Genomic DNA, 14,099 nt, shown 5'->3' with positions numbered 1-14,099 from the left:
TACTGACATACCTTGTGTTGTTATTTCTTAGCTGCTCCCATATCAGTGACGTAAGTTCTTTCTTTACCTCTACCAAAAAGGGTGCCATAGATCCAGATGTGTCAAGCAAGATACAAACATTTTTCTCTAAAATACTGCCAAACAATCGCCGGCTTCCTAAAATAAGACAAATAATTGCTCAATTCCAGTAGTTTACTTACTTTATACAGAATTTTACTATTGTCTTCTGAATTCAACTGTAGTCTTGCAGAATGTTATAAAACGTTTATTAGTAATCATACTGCACTAACACTTGCAAACAGTTCTGTCTGGGCAACTTAGAGATTCTTAAGTAGTCCGTTGGTTGATTGCATTGACAGAGAATAGTAAAATATTATAGGTAACTGATCTATTCTCCAATTTGCTACAATTCATAATAACTGGATCATTATTATTTTGTTATTATCTGTAGTTTATCCAATTGTTTGTTACAAAACTGTATAAACTTTATCTAGGCAACCCATCTCCTTCCAAACCAGGAATTGCTATTAAAATCATTTAAAAATGCAATACACTCTTAAAAATGCAACACACTGTTAATCATTTGTTTTCACAATAAATTCACGTGTGTGTTATCTTATACCTTCATGCTTTTTATTTTTATTCATGTTGGTATTTTTACAGCACAGCTAACCAAGCAGTGACAGACCACAACATACAGCTCAATAATATTAGAAATATATATGCATGATGTTGAGAACAGAATTGGGTATATGGATAAAGCACAGAACAAGACTGAGTCTAATATTAATATATCTACTTCAATAAATGATTTTTAAAAAGCTAGGTTTACAGGAACTGAAGATAAACTTCATTATGTACATAAATAAAGTGCTTATCAATATATTAACTTTGAGTTTGACAAAGGGCCTTCAGTAAAACATGTTATGAATGGCTTCCACATGGAGCCTTTCTGAAGGACAGGCGTTTCGAAGTCCAATTTTCAGGCTATGAAAAATTGAGTTTCACTCTGTCCACTGCTCTGATATTAGGGTAGTGAAAGTATAGGTCCTGAAACCGGTTCTAGAGAAGATTCTGACCCCTCTCCGCCCACTGTCCTACAGAGGTGTGCGGGACGCAGTATTGTGGGGGTTCATTGTCCACCTCCCTCAGATCTCCATAGACCCAAGAGCAGCATAGACCAGTAATGACAGGGAATTCAAGGCCGCGCTAATCAACTGCTCTCAGAGAGCCAATGTCAGCACAGCACTGGAGCACTGGCTCCCCATTCGCCGACTCAGAACTGGGAGCATGTGGGCCGCGTGACGTGTGAGTCCACAGAGGGAGGTGGGGAAGAAGGCAAGATTCCAGATGCTGTTTTCTTGTAACTAATATTGGAAGGGCAGGGTGTTTTCAAGGGTGGTGTGGGAGGGCTGTTAGATGCCTGGTGTATTTTGTGTGTTCAGTGGAGGAGAGACCCCTAACAAAATGGCGGAGGTGATTAGCACAACACTGAAAAATTGTTGTTCTTAGAGTACAGTTAGGGGTAGGGGTCTTAAGGATATGTAATCATGTTGACATGTCTTCTACAGGATTCCTCTTCCCTTTAGCAGCTGCTCCATAGAGTAAACTGCACAGGGGAAGAGGATCAGGGGGAAGGTATACATAACATAAAAAAGTATATGGGTAGTTGTCAATAAGAGGAATTTTCTACCTCAGGGTTCTAGTGACATCACAGACAACTTGAATTGTGCTATTGTCTATTTGATTCCACTTGGTATCCTCAAATAGAAACCAATTCTGTAATTGTCAGCTACCCGTCTGCAGAAAATTACCTCTGCAGGGTCACTCCAAACATGTTGCCTTTCTCCTCTTTTTCTGACCTTGTTTTTTGTTGGCTTTAGGAATCTGGACACTTTACCACTGCTAACCAGTGCTAAAGTGCATGTGCTCTCTCCTCGAAACATAGTAGCATTGACTAATGCCCAATTGGCATATTTGATTTGCTTATAAGTCCCTAGGAAAGTGCCCAAGGCCTGTAAATTAAATGCTACTAGTGGGCCTTGTGAGAAGCTGGCTTAGTATATGGTGCACACTTATGTAAGTGGGCACCCTGCACTAATTCAGACAACCCTTATGGTGATTTTAGGGGTCTTAGACAACATTAGCAAGCTCTCTAAGTAGTAGCTGTGGAGAGAAGCCTTCAGGGCAGAAGGAATGTAAAGCAGCTTGTTTCACCAGAACATAATCTTATTGGTATAGATTAGGTGAAACTACACTAAGGGGCCGATTATGATGGCGGACGGACTTGAGTCCGTCCGCCACCATAGAGTAGGAGGGACCGTCCGCAGGGGCAGCGGCGGTCCCTCCATACAGATTAGGATGTGACCGCCAGGGTGGCCGTCACATCCTCTATTTTTAACATTGCGGCGGGTGGAGCTTCAAGCTGCACCCGCCGCAATGTTAAAAATGCATGCACAGCGTTTGCGTGCACAAAGCGGCAGGCACCGCGCGGTGCCTGCCGCTTTGTGCATGCAAATGCAGGGGGGTACCATAGGTACCCCCCATGTGCACCCCCTCTTCACCCAGGGGGCCCGCAGCGGGCCCCCGAAGTGAAGGTCCGTATGCTTTTCCACGGCGGAAAAGCCGCCGTGGAAAAGCATACTTTTTACTCCATCCTAATATGGCTGGCGGTGTTTGATAGACACCGCCAGCCATGTTACAGCTTATCCGCCGCGGTTGTAAGTCAACCGCGGCGGAAAAGCGGCGGACTGAAACCAGGACCCACCAGCCATCCTAATGTGGCGGTGGGTCTTTGGTGGGTCCGCAGAGGATTTTCCACATCCTCCGGGCCGGCGGTGGCTTCCGCCGGCCCGGAGGATGCGGAAAATCCTCCATCATAATGAGCCCCATTGTATTTATAAAAATATGTATTTATTATAAGACACTCACTAACACATCCAGATGGAGATATACATGATGCACACAATACTTTGTAATAAAAACAGGTAAGTAGCACGAATACACAGTGGTCACTGGGGGAGGCCAAACCATATAAAAATAATGGTATGCGAACCGCAACTCGAGTCAAGACTATACCCAGAAGATGTAGAAGTGCTGGGGACCCAAGGAACCAACCAAGGTGAGTATCTAGGAACCCCACAGAGGTCATGTGCAGTGTGGGAACACAACCGCGTTCTCAATACAAGTCAACGGGTAAGTCGCGGTCGCAATTTTAAAGAAGACAGACCCTTCCCAGTGGACCCTGAAGAAACCCTGTGGAAGACAGAAGGTAGAAGAGCCACCCCACCTGTGGGTACCCTAGGAACCAAGATACGTACACCAGGGAAGCTGGGTACACAGGTGTGAAGTGGTGTCGGAAACCACAGTCAAACTCACTGGGAGACTTCAGGAAGATGCCGCTGCTGGAGAAGGTGAAAGTGTCCGTTGGAACCCAAAGGTGGATTCAAGGTGAGAAGCACCTGCAAGAAGAGGGGACAGAGACTATGCCACTCAGGAATGACCAGGAGGCACGGAAGACGAATGCCCACTGGTGTCGGGTGTTGCAGGAGAGATGACGGTGATCTTGGAGCTGCAGCTGTGAGGACCAGGCGATGCTATGGAAGACCAGGAGCAATTCACAAGCTGTCCCACATCAGATGCCGAGAGTAGAGGGGTCGGTGTCAGTCAGGAGCACCAACAAGCCTTGGCAACTGCAAACAAAGTGGAAAGCGAAGAAGGTGCAGTGTCGGAACCAGCAAGGTCCAGGTGACTCCCCACAAGCAGGGGAGTCAGGGCAGGCCTGGAGCAATCAGGGGAGCTCACAGAAATCAAACAAGACCCTCAAGAGGACCCACAGGCCAGAGGCACTGGAGTCGCAAGAGGACCTCGAGCAGCTCAGCAAAGATGCAGGACCACGGCGCAAGTGATAGTGAGGGTGAAGATCTTGATCACAGAAGATGCGTGAGGTTGGGGCTACCTGGAGCCGCCAAAAGATCTTGGAGGAAGGAAGCCAACAAGCCTTTGCAACAGCTAGTTGATGCGGTGCACAGGGGTTCGGTTCCTGTGGCTTTGACGAGGGATACAGGCCTCAAACTTGGTGAGAGGACAGGGCAGGCATCAAGAGATGTGAAGGACCACCACTTGTGTTGCTGAGCCTTTCGGAGTCCGTGGGAGCTCGGGATCAGCAGATGTCAGCTTCGTTGTGGTGCCTGCAGATGCAGGGAAGTGACTCCTTCACTTCAAGGAAGATTCCTTTAGGTGTCTTGGATGTCCACAGGCCTTGTAAGGTTCCTGTATGGAGCACAGGCATGGATGTTTCAGCAGACGAGCAGGGCGACGAGACCAGGAGCAGCAGGAGTCTTCCTAGTTGCAGTCTTGATGCACAGAGCGAAGTCCAGCAAAGTCCAGAGTGCCCAGATGGTCGAAGAAGAAGTGGTGTCTTGAAGTGAATCTTGTCCCACGACGAATCTAGGGACCCACCAACAGGTAAGCCCTTAAGTACCCTAAGGAAAGGGTTGGGACGAATCAGGGTTCCCTCCCAGGGGAGGAGTCACACATTGGGGATGATACTCCCATGTCAATTGTCCAGTTTCACACCAGAGCGGGAGCCAACAGCTCCCTGAGCTGGACAATGCAAGGAGGGCACCAAATGTGCCCCTCAAGCAGACTGAGTGGCGCTGTCAAGCACTCCCACCCGGTCCCAATACACTAGACCCTGTCTGGGAGGTGGTCACACCTTCATGTGACAGGAAACCTATTGTTCTGCCTTCCCCTGCTCGAGCTTGACTCAGCAGCAGGAGGGTAGAATTGTGTCCCTGGTCGGCAGCAGCCATGTTGTGCTGTCTGGGTCTAGAAGACTGGTACCAGGAGCACTGAGGGCCTCCCGGAGGAGCTTTACAGTGCATAGAATCATACCTCCCACACCCTTTAAGGTGTAGGTGTATGATTCCAACATGTTTGATACCAAACATGACAGGGTTTGTTACAGATAGTTTAGAGATGTCATTGTGCAATGACGCATGGCCACTCTATGTAGCGTAATGGCTGATGCACTTACAACCCGGCAGAATGTATTCCGAAGGTTGTAGGGGTGTCCTGCTCATGCAAGGGCACCCTCACACTTAGAACCGAGTACCCTGCCTTCAGGATTGAAAGGCCTGCTTTAGGGGTGACTTATAGGTTTTAAGTGCACTGACCTCAGATATAGGGAAACCTAGCCAGGAGTCAAGTCAAGTCAGGAACATTTGTATCGCGCACATATCACTTCCTCTTCCGAAGAGTCTCATGGCCTATATCTGTTGTAGGAGGTACTAGCACCAGCTTACACAGGATGCAATGGCAGGCCAGTAGTTATAGTTTAAGAGGTCCCCCATGGGTGGCATAATGCATGCTTCAGCCCAAGGGGGGCCACTGGTGTACCTATGCCCTGGGTACCTCAGTACCATATACTGGGGACTGATAAGGGTACACCAGTGTCCAATCTGTTATGTACCTAAGTACTTACCATACTAATTTAGGGGAGAAAGCAAAGAGACTGGGGTCCCGATTGGGAACAATCCAGACCATGCCACCAAAAATGCATTCCCTCATGATCTATGATCTCCAATGATGATGCCAACTTGCAAAGAACCGGCATTTATGGTTCTGGGGATTGCAAAGAGGTCGACCTCCGGTTTGCCCCACAGAGAGAAGATGTTGTTAAGTATTTCCTGCTTCAGCTCCCACTCGTGCAAGAAGTCCTGAACCTGCTCAGAGTGTCCGCTATCGTGTTCTGCTTTCCCGGTACAGGTTCTGCTTGTAGATGCACTCCATGGCGAATGGACCATTCCCAGATGCTTTGTAGCTCCTGGGAAGGAGATGTGATCTTGTACCGCCCTACTGGTTGTTGTAGTATATTGTGGTTGTATTGTTTGTTCAGATGAGTACAGTGCAGTTTCTTATCCTTGGAAGGAAAGCCTTCAAGAATAGGTGTACCGCTTTGAGCTCGAGCAAATTGATATGGGAATGCCGATGAGACAGTGGCCACCTCACGCTGACCTGCAGATCCTGAAGGTACGCTCCCCTTTCATGTAGTGAGGCATCAGTGGTGATGACTGGCGGAGAAGCTGGACTTAGGAAAGAAAGGCCGAATGACAGATTCGATTGATGCATCCACCAGGATAGGGCTCTGACCATGGACGGAGTGACATTGATGAGGTCGTAGAAATACCCTATTGCCTGAATCCATTATCTGTCAAGTTCTTCCTGGCACATTCTTAGATGGCAGAATGGAAACAGAGGAATGCATGATGGCATCATCCCTACGAGAGACTTATAGAGGTGTACTGAAAGAGACCCTTTTCTTTGTACCACTTTTGCTAATGACATTAGCTTTAATTGCTTGACGTGGGGTACGCTTTGCAGACTGTAGTGTCGAGCGTTGCTCCCAAGAACTTTATGCTTCTTGATGGGTAGAGAACTGACTTTTCCAGATTCAGAGGGAGGCCCAGCTCGTTGAATCAGGTTGTGCACGCTGTTGTGGACTCCTGTGCAGCGTGTTTTGTTTGAAAGGTGCCTTGACTAACCAATCGTTTAAATAGGGATACACCTGGTGCTTGTTTTCCCGCAAGAAGGCTGCCACAGGAGCCAGACACTTTATGACTATTCATGTGGCAGACTTCAGGCCAAAAGGAAGAACCCTGAACTGGTAATAGTTGCTGGCTACTTTGAATCTTAGGAATTTCCTGGACGACGGGTGGATGTGGATGTGAAAATAGGCATCTGGAGGTTGAGGATTGACATATAATCTCCCTTGTTAAGCAGAATATTTTGCAATGTTACCATATGGAATAACTGCTTTTTGAGATAGGTGTTGAGGCTTCTCTGGACTAGAAATGGTCGCCACTCCCTCAACCTTTTGAAGACCAAGAAAAGATGGTAGTAGAATCCCTTTCCCCGTTGTGAAGCAGGAACTCTTTCTATCGCCCCCTTCTTGAGCATGGTTTTGACCTCCAACTTGAGAAGGCATAGATGTTTCGGAATGGAGATTTGATCTGCTGTTATATCTTGCCAGCGTTGGATATAGTTGCATATTCTTTCTCCTAGTCTGAAAAGGGGAATAGCCAGAGCCTGTAGGCGGTCATTGATGTCAGCCAGTGTCCTTTCCCTGATGTCCCGCTCTACCTCTTGGTGCTGGCCTATTGTAGACTGATTGTGGTGGTTGCCGTTATGAGTACTGGGGACGAAACAGCTGAGAGGCAGATGAATGTGAGGGGGTAACGATATCCGATATTGAAGTGTGCCCAATGACTTAGCTGTGTCAGTGTCTGTTTTAATGGCCTGGAGGGCTTCATAAATATGCTTGCCGAAAAGGGCTTTTCCATTGAAGGGTAGATCCAATGTTCTTGTTTTAGACCCAGCCGCGGTTGGTAGTAGGTGCTCCTGCAGGGCGGTGACGTGGGCTGGGGGAGGGGCAGGGTGGGGGGTAGTAATTTATCGATTGTGGAGCTTTACAGGTAAGTAAACACATAAATAAATAAAACGAATTTCGTTGCGCGCACTGCATCGCATTTGGGGATGCAGTGCACGCAACGAAATTCGTTTTATTTATTTATATGTTTATTTACATGTAAAGCTCCGTAATCCATAGATTACTGCTCCCCACCCTGCCCCTCCCCCTCCCCTCTTCACCCCCCGCAGGAACACCTACTACTGACCGCGGCTGTTTAGACCTCCGGTCTAAAAGAGGTAGCTTGGAGCCAGCCGTGGCTCCTTAACACAGCAGCTCCTGCAAGTTGTCTGAATGCAGTAGTGGCAATGTCCATGGCACAATCTATCACCTCCGATGATGGGAACTCACCTTTCTTTAGAACTTTTTTGGCCTCTGCTTTGATGTCCTCTGGGAGCTGGTCCAGATATGGGGTAATATAAGACCACATTTGGTGATCATATATCCCAAAAACCACCAGAGAATTTGCCGCACTTACAGTAAGCACTGACAGGGATGAAAAGCACTTACCAATATTATCAAGGTACCTACCTTCTTTGCCTGGCGGGGCTGAGATTGGCACTGAGGATGTTTTAGATCTGCACTGGGCTGCCTGTGTTAGAACTGAATCAGACCTTGGGTGACCAGTGAGACATGCAGGAGCATCTTCTATAGCTTTGTTTTTTTATCCAAGCATGGTAGAACCTCAGTAACAATAGGCATAGCCCTTATAGTCTTCCAAAAATGCTCCTTGAAATCATACAGAAACCAGTCCGTCTGCATAGTGGGCATGGGCAGATTGAACCTCTTAGCTGCTCTTTCTAGCAGGTTATGCAATCCCCCAATGTCTTCCGTTGGGGAATCCACTGGAGTTGGTGATGGGGATGATGGTGTAGGCAATAGAAAATCATCCCACTCTGTGTGGGGGTCACAGAGCTCCCCCTCTTCTCAAGTGGTTGGGTCCTGGAGGAGAGCTGTTTGAGGAGCATACCGTACCGACGTAGACAATAACAATGGTGTATGCTGTGGAATTGATGGAGATTTTGCAGGTGAGGAAGCTTGTGCAGTAGTAGATGAAGTTGGTGGAAAATGCTTTCTATAATCTGAGAGCATGAATTGCAGATCTGTAACTAATGAAGAAGGCAGACTCACCATTTCCTCTTGGTATTGGTGATGACATTGATTTTGAAGGGCATAAAAATCTTGCTCCTCATGGCACTTGACGTGCAGCTCGGATGGGCTGTGTGCAACCCCAAACAGCCCCTCCTCATCTAAATCTTCTCCATCCAAGAGAAAGGCTGGTAACAATGGTGACACCTTGCTTAGAGAGGTATGTGCAGGAGTTAACTGTTTTATTTTTTCTTGTTTTTTCATTTTTTCTCTCGTTGATGGGGCAACTGATGATGTCATAGACAAGGATAGTAGCAACGACATCGAGAGAGCAGAGTGTTCCTTCAAAGGAAATGACCTCGTCATTATCGACAGGGGGGGGCTGTCGTTGTTGATGAAGGAATCGTCTTCACTGTCGTTGAAGATTAAGTCAGAGTGATCTTCAGTGTCAATGGTCCATGTGTATGAGCCGTTGACGAGGATGTTGTCGAGAAACACGATGCCGTAGTTAGAGTTGAGACTGTGGTTATGGTCGCTGTCATAGATACTGATGTGTATGTCTATTTTCATTGACGGAGAGACGCTCGTTGATGTTCTGTTAGTAGATGGTACAGATGACGGTTTCTTGAAGGAGTGAGAGACTTTAGGTGGTGGTGTAGGCAGCTCAGACCTAGCCTTTTCGGGTATTTGAGAGGAGACAGATGGTTGTTTTTTCTCCTTTTGTATGACAGAGACCTCACCCTCCTGAGGAGATTTTGAAGGACTGCTCCCTCGGTGAGACCCATGAGAGGTCTCTTTTGGGTTACCTACTCCCTCTCACATAGCCCAGGCACTTAACCCCTTCTTACCTATATACAACTCCTGTTAATCTATCAGCCCCAATGACTTGGTGGCCTATTTGTACTTAGCCTTCATCACCAATGTGTTCCTCCTTTTTTATGCGCAGCAAGCTGCATCTCAACTAAGTCCATGTGTGTGATGGACCAAGGACTCGTAGAAAAGAGACTTGCTCGGAAGCAATCCTCTCATTTAACTCCTAACATGTTATTAATTATGTATTGTGTAAAACTAATACACACCACAACAATAGAAGGATCAGAGAAGCTTGCCTATGTGTTTACTAAGATGAATAACTCAAGTGACTTCCTAAAATGGCTGCTAACGGGAAATCTTTAATGCGCATGCGTCAATTGCATCTACGCAGTATGACGAGCTGTCGCTTGGAGGGAAATTCTTGCGCATGAGCAGAAGGTGTTAATATGGCTACCTGAAGACTCACATGCTTTACATCTGCTTGTTTGAAACTAAATGGAGCTAGTTTACTAATGCTAATGCAGGGAAAATATTAATGAGTAAAGGGAATTAGAGTAGAGATGGGTGCCATACAGTGAAACACTTTATTCTTGAAAGTAACGTCTGTTTTTTCTGACTTCGTTATTAGTGTGCATTTGGGCCTTTCGTATGAGTCCAGAGTTTGTTAGACACATGACCTCCGCACATGCCTGGTGAGATTGAGCCGGAAGAATAACGTGCGGATCAAGAAGAGTGGAAGGCCACAGCCTGCCTGAAGCCTGGGAAACTGGACACAACCTGATTGAATAAAACCTCATAATAACATTATACATTTGTATCAAATGCAATGTGAATGCAGGGGGGAAAATAAAGCATGAATACAAATTAAGGGGATGGGTTTATTAACAATGGGCTAACTGAAAAGAGTGATATGTAAGCATTGTGTGATGATTTTTCCCCCTCGCCTGACCAATCAGAGTTAGTATTTTACGACCATCAATGGGTGGTCCATGATGAGAGACAAGGTATAATTGAGGTCGTTTTTAGTTAGTTAGAGAGACGTCGAGGCTGAGATGCTGTGAGCCGTGGGTGCTGTTGGAGAGATGCTGTGAGATGCTGATGAAGAACTGAATGCAAAACCTCCTATCCTAAATATTAGGCTTAGAAAGAAGAACGCTGGAGAATCTCGAGGAGGAAGAGAGAGTCAGAGAGGGGTGCGGCATGATCATCGGTGCTAGAGAGGTCATCTATCCTGTCCTGAATCCTGTCCTGAAGACTTTGTCTCCTGACCTGTCCCACGGGACCCCTACCAGCCCTTTGGCCACGGGTTGGTCTTCACACCATCCTTGGTAATTATCAATTTCTAGAGTTTGCACATGTTCTTCTCTCTCTGTCCTCTCCTTTCTGAGCATAAGTCATTGCAAGTTTAAAGTATATGGTAATGATTTCATTAATTGAATTTTCTCTCCTATGAGTGATGGTGAATGTACTGTACTTTGGAGTGGTTCACATGCAAATAATTTAGATAAAGATTTAAAACTTTCCCTGAGTCTGTGGTTATTTACCTAGAGGGTAAAGTTCGAATAGAATTTTCACCATCAACTAGTTCAACTAATGGTCCATCGACCAGAGGAAAGAACTTTTTGATCTGTGAAAGGTTGGTTAGGAATAAGGAATAATCAATCTTGAGTTATGGAAATTAATAAACTTTCACTCCAACGGTTTACCCAGATTGTGAGTGAGTTTTTATGGGCCCAGGTGAGTATACGGTATTGGAGTATCTGTTGCTAGTACGCCGCTGGATCATGGGCACAAAGCTGCCTGTAACCTATATACATAGATCCCTATATCCCCTTCATGTATTGATTGCTTTAGCACTCGTATGCCCAGCCCCTATACGTGTTTATCTCCAGATACTTCTAACCAAGTTCGCTTTACTGTAGATTATGGAAAAAGGTTTTATTTTAGTCATGTGCAAATTAGCAAAAGGGATTTACACATGTGTAAAATGCAATGTTTGTGCACACAAATTTTACCCCGGCAAAAAACCTGCACTCATACGACGGGCCATGATTGTGGCAATTGCAGAATCTAATGCCTTACTCCACATTTTAATAGAAATGCTCCTTAGCTTTTCATTGTTATACTCCACCTAAATCCCAAAGATCAAAAGCTATCAAAACAAGAAATAAAAAAGCACAACTGGTTTTTCAGTGTTTAGGGAAACGTCACTTTTTAGGAAGTTTAGAAGGGCCTTTAAGAAAGATTAATGTCTAATACTCTTTTAGACTTGTGGCGGCATTAATATGTTTGTGAATTAGGCTGGTTCATGTTCTTACATATACAAATACATTTAAGTTGTCTCTAGGCAAAAGGGCAAATACATTCTGCTCCCAAAGATAAAAATGAACACACTCACATAATTAATTTGGGGTTTTATTCTCCAAGTTTTATAAATACCAAAGTCTATCACTGTAGTGAGAAAAGGCAAGTATGGAGCATTCTGTATAATGCTGAGTATCTAGAATCTAGGCATTTTATTAGCACCGGCAACATTGTCACTACAATAAAATTGCAGTCTCTCCCCACGCTTACCTTCATCACAGTTTGTTTTCTGTCATTTGCTTGTGAAACTGCAGTTAACGATGCAACAGAGCATGCACTGTGAAGGCAGCTGACGCGAAACTGAAACCACAGGCTGCATCGAACCTTCAGAACGGTGCTGTACCGTTTTAATAGTTTTTCCCAGTAATGCAATGCAGTGGGACACTGAAACTAACATCTGGGACTTCCAGTCTCCCTTGGGATTTGCCTCACCCGGCCTTGATGAAGCCAGGGGTCGCACCCACAAGACAGGGGTCGCACGCTGAACACCAGAGGTCGCAGCTGCGACCCCTGGTATAACTCAAATGATGTCCAAATATAAACATTGTGGACAAGAATGCAGGAAAACATCAAACTCGCTGTCAGTTTTCTATGCAGAGTTTCGGGCATTTCCCAAGCATGGTATATATGGGAAAATCTTTGTGGAACTAAGCAAATCATTTTACCACTGGGTATAGGAACACCTTGCTGAAATTTAGTTCTGGTGGGAAGTAAAGGAAATACTATTTGCATCTATGTGAGGAACCTGACACTGAAACCACAGTGGACTTTCTTGGGAAAAGCAAAGGAACAGCAAACAGTAAATACCAAGCAATAACTGTAAAAACAGAAGTGGCAATGGGATGAAGGGAAATGACCAAGAAAACAGAAAACCCTCACAAAATTGAGGGATGGTGCCCATGGGAAATGGAATGCTTCCTTAGCAGCAAAGGTAGTGCACTGCTACACAAGTTTGTAAAAACATTGGGAAACTAGCAACAGAATAATCATTAATTGACAAATACATTTTATATAACACATGGCACAGACACATACATATGTACATTTAAGTGAACAACTTTACCTGTAGAACTAAAGGTCAATAGGAGAAGCAAATGAGAAAATAATGAGAAGGCCTTAAAGGAACTCGCAAATAGTTAATCAATCATGTAAAAGAAATGTGTTACTTACCTGTAACTTCAGTTATCCAGTATTGGTGTCTTTCATAGATTCACATGCCTGAATCATTCCCTGTCATCGGAATGGGAGTCCCCGGTACATAAATAAAGTAATGTCCCATAGACATATAGATAAATAGGCCTAAAGGCAGTGGCGTCACTAGGGTTGGTGGCACCCGGTGCGGGTAACACATGGTGTCACCCCCTCACGACTTACCGCATGGACCTCTTCCGCTCTGAGTCCGCCAGTGGACACAGTTGGCAAATAACGGGACTACAGGACAACACAACACAACACTAGACAACATGGCAGCATACCACCAAGGTCAATACCAGAGATTCACATTATAGCATTGCTTTGGATAACTTAAAACATGGAGCCACAATGCACAACACAACATTGACATTACTCTAGAAAGTATGAAGCCACAGTGGAAAACGTGATGGCACCATATTAAACAACATGGCACAACTTTGTTTAACATGGCATCACAATGAACAGCACAGCATCATACTAGAGAGAAGGACACCACAATAGACAAAACGTCACCACACAAACCGCAATGACCCAGCAATGGATGATATGTCACCAGCTTAGCAACATTACACCACACTAGACAAAATGGCACCACTCTGGATACCCCGATGGCGCAACACTGGTCAATATGGCACCAGACTAAACAGTGTGGTCAAATACTAAGTAATAAGGACCCACAGTAGGCCTCAAGAACCCTCACTAAACCATAACCTACACTGCACCCCATGTTAATGTAATTGATACTTGTATAGCGCACTACTCACCCGCAAGGGTCTCAAGGCGCTTGTACGAATACCACTGTGGAACCCATCCTGGCTTTCCCTGTGAGGTGTCCACTCCTGGGCACCCCCAAGGTGGAGGCTAGGCATCCTTAGCGTTGTGGGGGCTGTTGTGGAGATTAAGCAAGCCATTGCCCAGAGTTGCAGAGTGGGACTCCATGATTGGAATAGGCACCGAGGCAAGAATTATCAGGTCCGTGGAATTTTTGAGCCCAAGACCCGCCGAGGCGGGGAATTGAACCCTGGTCCTGGGTTAGACCTCTGCATTAGGGTCTGCCGCTCTAACCATTGAGCCACACTTCTCCACATGTTATGTGGCACTAGTCAAGAAAAACAGCACCACACTGCACAGGCAGGCATGAGACTAGACTGTAAAACACTGCACTGAACAA

General features: G+C 45.6%; 1 protein-coding gene across 3 annotated transcripts in view; it reads right to left on the bottom strand.

Annotated features, from left to right (window-relative positions):
* The window catches only part of VWA3A (von Willebrand factor A domain containing 3A), a 528,715-nt gene that overhangs the window by 172,207 nt on the left and 342,409 nt on the right, over nt 1-14,099 (bottom strand). For all 3 annotated transcript variants that reach the window (XM_078665117.1, XM_078665116.1, XM_078665118.1), the window contains one exon: nt 12-156. In XM_078665117.1, coding sequence (XP_078521243.1) covers nt 12-156 — 145 coding nt within the window. The remainder of the gene's footprint in view (nt 1-11; nt 157-14,099) is intronic.

Source organism: Lissotriton helveticus, chromosome 10 (genome assembly GCF_964261635.1).
Source record: "Lissotriton helveticus chromosome 10, aLisHel1.1, whole genome shotgun sequence".
Lineage (NCBI taxonomy): Eukaryota > Metazoa > Chordata > Amphibia > Caudata > Salamandridae > Lissotriton > Lissotriton helveticus.
This window is presented reverse-complemented; position numbering and strand designations above follow the sequence as displayed.